We start from the raw sequence: 13,878 nt of genomic DNA, 5'->3' as shown, positions 1-13,878 counted from the left end.
CCAGTTCCCCCCAATGGTTGCATCTTCCATAATTACAGTACAGTATCAAAACTGGGAAATTGGCATTGGTGCTGTGTGTGTGTGTGTGTGTGTGTGTGTGTGTGTGTGTAGTTCCATGTCACTTTATCACCTGTGTAAGATTCGTGGAACCACCACCACAAACAAGATACAGAACTGTTGATCACCACAAAGATCTCCCCTGTGCTGCCCTTCAAAGTCACACCCATCCCCCACCCCAGCCCAAGAGAATTCTTTGAAAGACTAGGAATCGTGAGGGGGTTGAACCTGAAGTGGGAGATGGAGAACCCTGAAATGGGTTCTCAGGTCGGAGGATGCAGGGTGAGATTTTGACTCTGAAGGAAGAAAAGGCAAGCACCTTCAGCTCCAGTCTGCTCTGGGAAGCATATTTGGTTTCAAGTTGGCTGCCCTGAGTTACCCAGAAGGGGGTGCTGGGAGACAGGGAGCCCCAGACAGCTGTGCTGTGGGGCAGTGTAGTTTGGGGAGGTCCTTAGAGATGCTGGGAGATCCTGAGTCTGCAAGGAGACACGTAGGTCACCGGAGCAGCCAAACACCGGTGCCCACGATGCCTTGCCCAACAGACCTGTGCATGCTCCACGGCTCAGGGGACAACTTCTTTAGCCACCAGGCATGAAGAGGGATCCTCTATTTGTACTTTCTACCTTGGGTTGAAAATGTCAGGGCAGACCTGCTGTCCGGGACCCTGGAGGTGAAATATAAGGTGAGACAGGGTCCTGTGATCAATGGAGAGAGACATGCCCTGGTTCTCAGGGAGCCCTCAATATTATGAGACAGAAAGGCTTAAGGAGACCCAAGTCTGATGGAACAACACAGGCTGAGCTTGTGGGGGCTCACAGCCAAGTGGTGGCAATGAGAGAACTCCCCAAAAGGCAGGACATAGGAAAGAGATCAGATGTGTGGTGAATCCAGGGTGCTGGAGGATCCAGGGAAGGCTTCCTGTAGGAGGTGGCACTGAAGCTGGCCCAAGAATGATCCTCTATAGATGTGCGAAAAAAGATGATGATGGAATTTTGCGGGGGAAGAGGTACCCAGATGTGGTCAGGGCAAGGAGGGCAGGGTGAGAGCAGGTTGGGAGGACAGTGAGAAGACCTGAGGAGATGGCAGCCTGCCGGAAGCAGGGTGTGGGAGGGAGCCCAGCAGGAGATGTGAGGGGCATGGGGCTGTCAGAGCACCTGAGGTTCCGGGGGAAGGGCTGACTTCACACCGGCTGCAGGGCCGGGGGCGGGAATGGAGGAACAGACAGAGACGGGAGAAGCCTGCCCTACCCCTCTGCCCCTCCCCCAGCCTCCCACTCCCAGGTGGCCTAGGGCACCTCCCAGATCTGGAAGAGCTCAGAGCCAAAGCGCCAGGTTTCCGTGTTTACAGTCAACCCCGGGGGAGGAGAGGAGGGTGGAAGGGAGGGGTGGCCGCAGGGGGAGGCCGGCCGGCTCTCTCCAGCTCCAGCTGGGCCAGAAGTATTGGAGGCTCAGGCACTCAGCTCCCAGCCCTCCACCTCACCATGGCCGCAAAGGTAGACAGTAGCCCCGGGGGGGTCCCCAGCAGTGGCTCCAACCTGGGTGCCACCCGAGAGCACACGCAGGCGGTCACCCGAAACTACATCACCCACCCCCGTGTCAGTGAGTATGACCCCCAGTGGGTGAGGTCGGGCGGGCTGCTGGGTCTGCAGGTCCTCCTTCTTAGCCTCAGGGAAAGCGGAGGACCCGAGACCTGGGGAGACCTAAGGGGCTTTCGGTCCTGCGGAGTGATGCAGGTAGGCGGATGGGGGTCCCCAGCCCAGGGTACCCCGGAAGAAAGGGCAGGGGAGTAGCTGCAGGAAACTTCCTGTCATCAGTGATCTTGCACTGAGACCCCAAGTCCACAGAGAGCTCCCAACTGCCCCCAAGAGTGTGTGTGTGTGTGTGTGTGTGCACTCTTGTGTGCATATGTGTGTTTGGGGTGTGTGCATGTGTACACCAGAATACTCAGTGTGAGGAGTTGTATAATCAAGTGTCCCTGGGGCAACGCAGAGTACGTGTGCGTTCTCAGGATGGGGAACACCTGACACCGTGTGTGTCACGTCATGTGTGCATTCTGGGGGAGGGTGCCTGGGTGTGGAACCAGGGGCAGGCATGTGCCTGGGTGGGCCTGTGCCCCCACCTTCACTTGAGTGATGACATACGTGTGTGAATATGTATGTGACAGCGTGTGTGTGATCAGAAAGGAAATGTGTGAGACTGTGTGTGCGTGCTTGTACACTCAGGGTGGGGGTGTGTGTGTGCAAGCATGCGTGCTCACGGGGAGAACATGGATGAGTGTGTGGTCAGATGACGTCACATGTCTGTGTGAGCAGCTAGGAGAAGGGCACATGCCTGGCATCCGGGGGTAGGGGTGTGGGGACCACGGGCACTGGAGTGGACCCTTGCGGGCTTCCGAGGGGGCATCGGGGGCGTCTGTGGGTGTGGCTCGAGTGCCCGTCCTGCAGAGGTGGGCCGAGTCCGGGTGTCTGGGGCAGAAAACCCTGGAAGTCCCCAGGACCAAAGTGAGGACCCCTGCTCCGGCCATATTTCCTTGTCCAAGGTCACATTCCCTGGTGTGGTGAATTGTTGAATTCTCAGACAGCCCCGTTCACTGGAGTAAACCGGCCTGGCCGGCACCAGCTAAGCAGAGCCAGAGGCTCCCAAGAGGGTGTGTATGGGGAGAAGCTGGCCTAGCACGGCCACCCCTCCCTCTGCAGCCAGCCAGCCCCACCGGGGCAGGGGGAGTGTCTGGAGAGGCAGCTGAGAGCTGCGTGTGCGGCGGGGCCACACCACGGAGAGCAAAGCAGGAGCAGAACGGCCAGGCCCAGGGCTCGGGGGGAGCAGCGCCTCGGCTGGGTGGGCCACCACCTGAGGCCCGAGGCAGGCACCGCGGGGTGCGGAACACTCCAGCTAAGGAAAAACTGACAGCGAGTGGGGTCGGATTTATCAAGAAGGCCCCGCGGGCCCGGGGAGGACCAAGGTCCAGATCCTCCCCGACTGCAAAGCCGGGGTCACCAAGGCCCAGAAATATGCAGTGACTGTGCCCCCCCGGGGTCCAGAGCCCGAGCCTGGAGACCTGAGTAGAGTCGGCTGACCTTTGTCTAGGCCACCCCCGCAGGCTCCTCCCCCGTCTTCCCCTCCCCCTGTGAGAACGGGAGAGCCGCCTGGGTGCTGAGTGGGGGGTGGGGTCTGAGGTCTGGACCTACAGCTCGGCTTTCCTCTTCCTTGGAATGTGCCCTCCCAGGGTGCAACCTTACCCGGGATCCCCTCCCAGCCGGCCTCTTATTTATAGTCCACAAGCCCTGGCACTAGGGCCAAGGCCCAGGACGTTTGACCCCGGCTGGAAGCAGGAACAGCAGTGTCCCCCCCGCCCCCGTTGGCACCATGCGGCCCCCAGCCAGGCAACTGTGTTCACACCCAACAGCCCACCCAGAGTCACGGGTGAGCGCGAGGTGAGCCCCTCGCCCAGTGCCGCGTTAAAGGTGTTGCTGTGAAGACAGAGGCCGCTCCTGTGCTTTCGCTGCACACCGGCGTCCTGTCCTCACAGGTCCACGCTGGGGCCGGCCGGCAGCCCCCGCCCGAGGGAGGCTGGACTCCAGCGCGCGTCTGCACCTGCAGCTTTCTCCAACACCTCCCTTCCTCCTCGGGAGCCTGGGCAGGTGGACTCCCCTCTGCGCCCCTCTGTGCCCTCCTGCCCCACCAGGGGACTCAGCACTTCCAGGCACAACTTTGTGTAGAGGCAGAAGGAGCCTAGGAGGAGAGCTGGGGGACCAGAGGGCCAGGGGACGGGGCAGCTGACTCCCAGCCCCAGAGCTCGCTTGGCCATGGGCATGGGTCCAGGGGAAGACTTCCTGGAGGAGGAGGAGGACTAAACAGGCCAGAGGCATTAAAGGTGATTTCTCTGCAGTGGCTGAGGGAGGGAATAGGGCAGAAAGGTGGGTGGGTAGAATCAGGATGGGGAGGGACCCCAGCAGTATCCACCCTGGGAAGGAAGGGACCCCTCTGCCTTCCTCAGAGCTGGAGTTGTGCTCCACGGAGAGGAGGCAGCAGGAGCTCTAGCTGGTTGTGTGGGGCAGAAGGGGTGGGGTGAGGGGTCGGGGCGCCCCGCAGGAGCAGAGGTTAGGACGGACGGGCTGGCAGTCTGGCTGGAGGGCTGGAGCCCGGTACGATGGCCCAGGGCCCTGAGTGCCAAACCACTGGCTGCCTTGGTTTCCTCAACAGAAAGGCAAGGGAGGTTACACGGAGAGAGTTCCACCGTCAGGGTCTTGGGCCGATTCTAAGAACCCTCCGCCCCTGCCCTCCCTCCCCTAATCCCTCCAGCGGGGATCTGGGAGGAGGTGCAGGGCCTGATCCGCTCCGCCCCACCCCCCGGCCTCACGCATGGACGCCCGCCTCTGCTGGCTCCCAGGACGCTGCAGGTGTGGCTGAGCCGGCCCTAATTAGCGGAGCCCCGCTGAGCCTTTGCCGGGGAAGGCGGTGGGGAGGTGGGAGCAGAAGGGGCCCGCAGCCCGAAGAGCAACCCGAAGTGTCAGCTAGGACAATGGAGAGGGGGTGGGCAGAGCAGCTGGAGGGAGTGTCTGCAACGTGTCCGTGCCCTTCAGGGGTCTTCTCGTCCAGCCCTTGCCTCCAGCACCACCTCCAGGGTCAGGGACGTGCCCTGGGCTGGGGTAGGGCCCTAGGCCTCGAGTGCCACAGGCTACTGTCCTGACTTGCGGTGGGCCCTAGGAGAAATCCGCCGACTTCCTGGGCCTCAGTTTGCCACTCCATGCGACGGACACCATCAGAGTTGGTGGGTGCAGACAAAAGACCTGGCTTCCGGTCAAGGACACCTTTGTTGCTCAGCCACCACCTTGGCTGTGTCCAAACCAGACAGCCTCTAAGAAAAGATACTGTCTAGTCCTACAGAGGAGACACCCTGGTCTGAAGGGACGACACGATCTGTCTCCAGTACCGGACAAGCTGGAGGGCAGGGCACCCACTTGGGTGGCAGCTGTGGGACTTCAGAGGGGAAAGGGCCCAGTGAGCTGCCATAGTCAGTCAAGGGTGAGGCCTCGGACAAAGGAAGGCAATAGCCAGACACTGAACCGAAATGGCCACGTAAGTGGATTATCTGCAATGAAAGGTCCAGGCTATGGAGCGATGTATTCATCCAGCAACTAGAGCCCAGAACCACCGAGTCCTTGGGAATCCTGGGAAGGCAGCTTATGGATGAGGCTGGTGTGATGAGATGGGGACTTAGAGACCACATGCTGCATAGAATTGAGAAGTGCCGAGCACCCAGCTCTGCTGCAGGCAAGCACTTTGCCTGGGCTCCCCGCAGACCAGCCCCTCCTTGGGAGCTGGAGTGGCCCCCCCACCTCCAGATCGCTCCCCTCTCTGTGCCTGTGACCTTCACCGCGCCTCCCCTGGGCAGGTAGAGTTGTTGGTACTTTAGAGTTGTCTTGGTATTTTCTCCACAGGGCCAGTAAGATGCCAGCTCTTCCCCAGGGCTATTGAAAACGTGGGTCTCCCTGCCCCGTGCTCCTTCCCCTGTTCTCACAATCCTCCACCCTCCCTCTGCTGGGCTCCCTGGCTCCCCTCTACTTCACACAGTCCTAGTAACCCAGAGGGCTTGATCAAAATGCCCCCTGGGCAGGAAGGGCTGTTTGGTGATTTTCTTGGTGGGCAGGTGGATGCCCTGGCCTCTGCCCTAACCCTCCAGAGGCTGAGGTCTTCCTGTGCCTACAACCCCTTTAGCCTGTGTATTCATTTTATCATCCCTTCCATTCTACCTTCACAGGGGTGGCAGGAGCCAGAGTAGGCGACAGGATCCTCATTTGGTCTGGGGATGGGAAGGTGTGTGTGTATATGCAGGGGGAACACATAGGTCCTGATGTGGGATATACGGGAATGGGCTGGTGGGACAAGGTGACACCTTCCATAATTCACCCAACAAATATTTACTGAGTGTCCATCATAGGCCCACACTCTTCTAAGAGGTGGAATCCAGCAGTGAACACTCTTCCCCAAAGGCCCCAAGTTCTTTCTCTGGGCCCCTGGGCCTCCTTATCTCTGCCAGATGTGCCCTTTGCCCAGCTGTCTGGGTGCTGCCTGGATGACTCCACTTGACCTTGGAGCCTCAGCTCAAATGGCCCTTCCTGCAAGGCGCCTCCTCCATGAGCTCCAAGCCTGGTGTTCAAGCCCGTTCCCGCCCACCCTGCTCTTTCCCTTCAGACCAGTTGGCAATTGTTTTATCTTTATCCCCTTTTAAACTGTAGGCTCCATCTTTCATCTGCCTCCTTTATTTGCCTAGCCCAGTATTGTGAAGGCATCCGAGAGGCAGGCTTGAAGATAGGACGGGAGGAGGGAGGGGGGAAGCAGAGCTTGGAGGGCGGGAGTGAGATGTCAAGAACCAGGTCCCAGCCTTGAGGTCTCAGCATCCAAAGGTAAGGAAATAGGCTGAGGAGTAGCCAGAGGGGGGGGGGGGGGGGGCGGGGCAGGGCCTCCAGGGACCTGCAGGAGAGAGTACATCCAGGCCCTGGTCCCTTCCAGGGGCAAAGCCAGAGGGCAGGTGGCAGGTGGAGAGGGCAGGTGGCAGGTGGAGAGGGCAGTGGAGCCGGGCTGTGATCGTCGCTGGACAAGGATTGGGGTGGAGGGTGTGATTTTAAGATGGAAAATACCAGAACTTGCTTGATGAGAAGGCCACAGAGAGAAGGAACGCTGGCGGGTCACCCTAGTGCTCAGCCTTCTCTAGGGCCTGGTTCCCAGTGCCGGGGAGGGGCTGGCTTAGATGGAAGATGGGACACCACCTCCGTGGGAAAAGGACAAGAGAGTGGCTCAGGTGCACGTGGGGGCTGGTAGCTTGAGGGCAGGAAGGAGAGGGGAGTGCTCCAGCTCTGGGCCCAAGTCTGAGAAGAACTTAGCTTTCTTGAGTTTTCCTAATAGTCCTTAAGTTCGGGAGAACATAGAAAACATCTGTGCAAGGATCACCTTGCCCAGTCAGTCTTCCTAGACTAAGTCCCCAGGAAAGGAACTTCGATCTGACAAAAATAAGGGGTTGACCACTGAGCCCCGCTTAACTTCGCCTGGCGGGAGCAGCTGGGCGGCAGGCCTGCTAAAACCATGAAGGCAGGTGGGACCCCATGTGGTATGATAGGAAGCACGAGGGGGCCCCTGCCCCTGCTCTGCCACAGGGGTCTGTGTCCCTGGGTGGACTTTCCACTCCTCTGAGCCCCATTCTCCTGGCCTGTTGAGAGGAGGGCTGCACCGCTCTCCTGTCGGAGGCCCTTCCAGCCTGGGAGTGACCCAGCGACCTCACAGTCACCCCTGACCATCCTGCCCTGCCAGGTCCCTTCACCCCAGTTGTCCCACTGGCACTTCAAAAGGACCCTGGAGAAGGGCTACCATGTCCCGGGGTCATGGGTGATGGAAGGACCCAGGGCCCCTCAGCTAGCGCCTCACAGAACCAAAGTAAGCTTCCTGTCTGCCAGTCTGTGCTTCTCCTACTGGGGTCCCCAGCACTGGAGCTGGGAAGTATTTCCTGATGTCTAACCCAATCCCTCCCTGTAAGCCGAGCTCACATCCCCATCTGTGGCTCTCTCCAGCCATCAGGACGGGGGCAATCTGCTTCATCCTCCTTCTTTGTGGCTCTGCTCTCTCCCCGCTCCCACAGGCGCCCAGTGAGCCCGGCCTCGTGGCAGCGCAGGGCCCTGGCTGACTTTTCTCACTGATGCCTGCACCCCCAACACACACACACACACATACACACACACACATACACACACACACACACACACACACACACACACACACACACGAGTGCCCAGTCAGTGTGGGGTGATGGAGAGAAGTGTGGCCCTGCTGAGGTGCAGGGAGGGCAGCTCTCATCACATCTCTAGCTTTTTGAAAATGCTGTGGGTCAGAGAGGAGGGAGTAGTGGGTAAGTGGGGGCCGAGGCCAGACGGGAAGTAGCCTCAGAGATGAGAAAGGCCTCTGATGGCTGGGGGTGTGGGAGGGAAGGACTCGAGGGGCCTCTGCCCTTGCCCTGGCCCTCCCCCAGCCTCCTGCAGGTGTCCGAGGCAGCGGGGGCCCTGCGGGCAGGGGCATGACCCTTACAGCAATGGTGGCTGGCCCTGTCACAGCTAATGACCTTGACGGCCCAGGCTCCAGAGAGGGGAGGGGGTGGTGCTTAGAGGGAGGGAAGGTGGAGGATGCTTATGTGTGTGTGTCTGTCTCTCCGGGTGTCGGTGTGAGACCCTCACCCCCCCCACCCCTCCCCCAGCCTACAGGACCGTGTGCAGCGTCAACGGGCCCCTGGTGGTGCTGGACCAGGTCAAGGTAAGACTTCTGTCTCTTCCCAGGCACCACGGCCAAATCCCAGTACTCCCGGCCCCTGTACTGATCTCTTCTAAATTGCCCTGCCCCTTGGTGGCCCCCATGCTCCAGATCCCCAGACACCCACCTCCACATTCTCCCTCCCTGGCCACCCGAGGTTTTCTCTTCCTGCCTTTTCTGTGGGCTCCGCTGTGGGCCTTAAGAGACCTGCTCCTACCAGCAATGAACAGGGGCATTGCAGCTATCGTGCCTCTTTCTTCATCAGTAGAATGGCTGTCTTTCATGGGCCTTTTTTTTTTTTTTTTTTTTTTTGCGGTACGCGGGCCTCTCACTGTTGTGGCCTCTCCCGTTGCGGAGCGCAGGCTCAGCTGCCATGGCTCACAGGCCCAGCCGCTCCACGGCATGTGGGATCTTCCTGGACCGGGGCACGAACCCGTGCCCTTTGCATCGGCAGGCGGACTCTCAACCACTGCGCCACCAGGGAAGCCCTCACGGGTCTTCTTTTAAAAGGAAGAGGAGGAGGCGGCAGGCAGATGGATACCAGCTGACTCTCCAGAGCTTGAGGCTTTCAAAGGTCTTTGGACTGTCTCAGCCTGGGAGCCAGCAGCTTGAGCTTGAGGGAAGTGAGGCGGGCCTCACGGAGGAGGTGGGGTGCGGGCGACTTGGTGTCCTCAGGGAACTGTAGGACCACGGCAGACACTGGCAGTATTCTGAGTCCCGGGGTTGGGGATTCTCGAGGCGTAAAGAGCTCTGCAAAGCTACCCGATCACTCTGCTTCCCCCCCAACCAGTTCCGCCCCTGTCTCCCACCCCACGCCACCCAACCCCAAACTGGAAATCTGGGTGCCACATTGATTCCTCCCTTCCTGACCCATGTTCTGTCGGCAATCTCCCACCCACCACACCCTTATCATGGCCATGGCCTCAGGGGCCCCAGCCTAGCGCCCTCCCATCCTCTACCCTGCAGCCATAGGAGCCCTGACCCCTTCCCTCTGCTGCTCCAACCTCACTAGGTCTCCCCATGGCTTCACCTTACAGGCCCTCTGTCCTTTAAGGGTCCTGCATACCTCTCCACATCTCATCACTCTCCCTTCCCCACTTAGAAACCCACACTGTCTCTGTGTGAAGCTGCCATTTGATGTCTCTGGGCCTTTGCGCATACTCTGCCTTCTCCACTGCCTGTCCCCCTGGTCCCTTCTTCTGACTCACCTTCTCCTGGAAGCAGTGAGCCTGTCCCTGCTCTCAGCTTTGTGTATTGTCTTGCTGGCAGCATCCACCGAGGCATTTGGTCACCACCTGGCCACATGTCTTCTCCCTGCCCCTCTCCGCCCACCACAATGTGCCCTCCTATTGGACTTGGATGGTGTTTGTAAATCCCAAGCTCCCAGAGCCCCACGGTGTACTTTTACTGAACACCTAGCCCATCATGGGGGCTCAGTTTGTTCAAAGGAAGGGTGAGTGAATGAATGAATGAATAAGAGCATGAATAAGTATGGGCCTGTCAAAATCTGAGCCAACTATATTAAAGAGATCAGACTCACTCATTTCTGGAAGACAGATTCCAAGCTCATGGAGACATCACAGTTGGGCCCATTAGTGTCAGGGACGCCCTGGGAAGAAGTGTGGCGGAGTTGGTCTGCACGTGCGCACTGGAACCAGACCGTGTGATTCAGACTTCTTGAACTTTAATCCCAGATCCATCCCACCCTTTCTATTAACTACCCGTCAATTCTAGATCAGCAGCATCAGCACCACCTGGGAACTTGTTAGAACTACGGATTCTCCGGCTGTACCCCAGGCTGACAGAATCAAAAACTCTGAGGGCCCACATGTTTGTTTTCACAGCCCTCCAGGTGATCTGATGCTGCCTGAAATCTGAGAACCATCCGTCTAGGATTGTAAATCCTGGTTTCCTCAGCCATTAAAAGACAATAGGGGACTTCCTTGGTCATCCAGTGGTTAAGACTCTGCATTTCCACTGCAGGGGGCATGGGTTTGATCCCTGGTTGGGGAACTAAGATCCCGTATGCCCTGCAGCAAGGCAAAAAAAAAAAAAAAAAAAAAGACAATAGGATTGTTGTGAGGATCAAATCAGATAAATGTACTGTTATTATTCCTCCTTGAGAACAGCTAGCGAGAGCCCTGCCTGGAATGCGGAAATGCTAATATGCTTGATTAAATAAACAGTTGGTGAATCTCCTGCCCCTTTGCCCACCTCTGCCACACTCCCTGTCAGTCTATATAGGACTCTGTATGGAGAGTCAGTACCTATGCAGACATCCATTTTCCAGCTGTAAGGTGGGGCTGGACTAGGAAACTGGAGATAGATTCCCAGGCTATGGTTCTGTGATTACTGGACACATCGGTAACTCGTGTAGAACAGAGTAACTGGGTGAGGGAGACACCCAGAAAATCCTGGGCTTGCAGAGGGAAGGAAAGGAATCAGAAGTTGACAGTCTCATAAGTGCAGGAGATGGAGAAGGCACCTTTATGCACCCCTCTCCACTGTCCCACACGCCTTGTTCTAGAGTTGCTTGGGCAAAAATGCCACAATTCTGTCTCTGTAGCGCCACCTTCTGTGTGAATTGAATCACACAGGCAATAACGCTTTCTGCTTCCATCCTTCTCAAATGGAAAAATATTGGGGGGAAGAATTTTGCATAGATCCAAAGTTCTTAGACAGGTAATCAGGGCCTTGAAATTGTATGAAAACCTCTTAAGGTAGCAGCCTGGGTTGAGGCCCAATAATGTGCATTCCTGACAAGCTCCCGGTGGCTAATGCTGCCGGAGGGCCGGGTCACCCTCGGAACCGCTGTTCTAGACGATCTCCGCCTGCTACATTCTGTGATTCAAACTGGCCCTTGTTTGAGATTCACATTACCCACCAGACTAGGTTCCAAATGTCTGTGGCTGCTCCCAAACTCATCAGGGAAAAAGCTTTCAAAAGTGTGTGCAGGGCTTCCCTGGTGGCGCAGTGGTTGAGAGTCTGCCTGCCGATGCAGGGGACACGGGTTCGTGCCCCGGTCCGGGAAGATCCCTCATGCCACGGAGCGGCTAGGCCCGTGAGCCATGGCCGCTGAGCCTGCGCGTCCAGAGCCTGTGCTCCGCAACGGGAGAGGCCACAACAGTGAGAGGCCCGCGAACCAAAAAAAAAAGTGTGTGCATCAGCTCCAAAAACAATTTCCAAAGAGGAGTTCCCAAACTGCCCTGGGCGCTGTCATGGGGAGAAGCCTTGGAGGCAGCACGCCCTGTCCAAGTCCTGCCAGGCTTGCTAAGAACTTCCCAGGCTCCTGAGTGGATGCGACAGCACCCCTGTGCCTGACCCCTGGCTGGTTGGGAACTCGGTTGAATCTCCAGCAGAGGAGGTGGGCTGCACTGAATCATCCACACTCCCTGCAATTCTCTTAGTAACCAACAATGAGAGCTGAGAGAATCAGGTCTGCGGCTGGGAAACGGGGTATAAATAAAAGCTCACTGCTGCACATTGGAATTCTCCCGCTGCACACCCGCCCTTCCCCCCAAACAAATAACTGGCATTCTCTTCCTAAGGATTCCAGATAACACCCTCCATGCTTGGGCTCCATGGTTCTGAGGGTTCTTCCTCCTATCTGGCTGTAACCTCTCTGCTGCTTAAAGTTCACTTTCTGTGATGTTTCATCTTTCAGGGACACACAGTGTGCCACCTCTTCTCCCCTCTCCATCACCCGCACAAACCCACATACCAACGATCGCTTTTTTTTTTTTAAGGTAATAGAGAATTTTAAAAAAATATTTATTTTGAATGTGCCGGGTCTTAGTTGCGGCATGCGGGATCTTTAGTTGCGGCACGCATGTGGGATCTAGTTCCCAGAGCGTGGAGTCTTACCCACTGGACCACCAGGGATGTTCCCAAAGGATCGATTTTTATCAGCCTGCTGCCTGTTTTTCACTGGGCCCACTGCCTAATTGCTTTGCGGCCCGCTCAGGCTGGTGTTCTGTCGAGCATTTTTCCTCCTGAGGTTAGCAGCCCACCATCTGCGCCCCAGACAATGAGGCCAGTGGCCATTTCAGAAAGAGAGAGGCACAGGCCCACAGAGACCGGAAGAGAGGTTGGAGCCAGGACTTGTATTTAACTTGTTTCCCGGGGCCTCGCAGTCCTTGCTCTTGGGCTCCCTCTTGTGGTTATGAAGCCAAAAGCTGTCCGGCATCAGCCCCTCCGCGGACCTCAGCGCTCCTCTTGGGGCGAGCCCCCTCCCCCAGTGACCCCATTCCGCGGGGCCTGACGGTGGTTTGGAAGGAAAGAAGATCGCCTTCCTGGCATCCCCAAGCCAGAGCTTCTCTCAGTGACTGTCAGAGCTGGGAATCCTCCTGTCTCAGGTTCAACTTCCGGTCGCAGGGAGCCCTGGGGGGAGGACCTCACCCTACTCACACCGCTTAGGGGAATTGAGCCATCCACCCCTCTTCCCTGGCCCTGAAGGTCACTGGTGTGTGGACAGCAGGGGATATAATGATAGTCGTGATGGTGACAACGACGTCACTATACTTGAACATGTTCCCCTACTCCCCCCCGCCCTTTTTTTTTTTTGGTCGCACTGCGCTGCTTGCCGGATCTTAGTTCCCCGCCAGGCATGGAACCCCGGCCCCCTGCACAGAGAGCGCGGAGTCTTAACCCCTGGACCGCCAGGGAATTCCCCCCCCCATTTTTTTTTTTTTTTACATTTTAATTCCACGCACACACAAAACATGCTTTTTGTAACTAGTGAAATAAAATACACAAAGTTAACTATTTGCCCCTAACCTCTTTATTCCCACCCTCGTGTGATAACCAATGTAAAGATCCTGCTGTATACGGGCAAATAAGCAAGTTAGATGTTTACGTTGGTGTTAGTCTCTTAAAATGTATCGAGTATTTTCTCCATGTCAGTAGATACACATTTTACTCATTCTTTTTGATAGCGACTATGGTTTGGACATACTGTGGTATGGATGTACCATGATGTATTCCATTTTTGATAGACAATCAGCATGTTTCCAGGTTTTGCTATTACAAATAGTATAGCAATATATATCCTTTTTATACTGGTGCCCTTATTGCTACAGGATAGATTCCCCCAAAATGGAATTGCTGGTTCAAAGTTTATATTTATTTTTAAATAGATATTGACAATTTGGAGCAAAATTGCTTGCCCAGCAAGGTTGTGGTAATTCATATTCCAACCAGCCATGCATGAGAGGACCCACTTCCCAGCATCCTTGCCAGCGCTGAATATGTGCTCTCCAGTAATTTTGCCTAATGGTTAAGACTAGTCCTATCTTGCTTTTATTTGCATTTCCCTGATGACTAGCGGAGCTGAGTATCTTTTTATCAGTTGAGATCGCACTTCCTCCTCTGTGACCGTTTCCTACACATTGAGTTGTACGTTTTGCTTTGTTTATTGTTCACCTTTGTTTATGGTATCTTTGCCATACAGAAATTTCAAATATTTATATTATCAAAGATTTCTATTTTTTTTTTAATGGCTTCTGGATTTCTTATCTTGCTTAAAGATGTC

The 13,878-nt window shown here is 56.4% G+C and overlaps 1 protein-coding gene across 2 annotated transcripts in view; it reads left to right on the top strand.

The window, feature by feature from the left end:
• Positions 1 to 1,471: 1,471 nt before the first annotated feature.
• The window catches only part of ATP6V1B1 (ATPase H+ transporting V1 subunit B1), a 28,171-nt gene continuing 15,764 nt past the window's right edge, over positions 1,472 to 13,878 (top strand). Inside the window, exons 1-2 of one of the 2 annotated variants that reach the window (XM_029232713.1) lie at positions 1,472 to 1,655; positions 8,296 to 8,351. In XM_029232713.1, the coding sequence (XP_029088546.1) occupies positions 1,538 to 1,655; positions 8,296 to 8,351 (174 nt within the window). In that variant the 5' untranslated portion in view covers positions 1,472 to 1,537. The remainder of the gene's footprint in view (positions 1,656 to 8,295; positions 8,352 to 13,878) is intronic. The other variant, XM_029232714.1, reaches the window with a different exon arrangement.

Source organism: Monodon monoceros, unplaced genomic scaffold (genome assembly GCF_005190385.1).
Source record: "Monodon monoceros isolate NGI ecotype Baffin Bay Population unplaced genomic scaffold, NGI_Narwhal_1 Super_Scaffold_19, whole genome shotgun sequence".
NCBI lineage: Eukaryota > Metazoa > Chordata > Mammalia > Artiodactyla > Monodontidae > Monodon > Monodon monoceros.
Note: the sequence above shows the minus strand (reverse complement) of the source record. Positions and strands in the feature narration are given on the sequence as shown.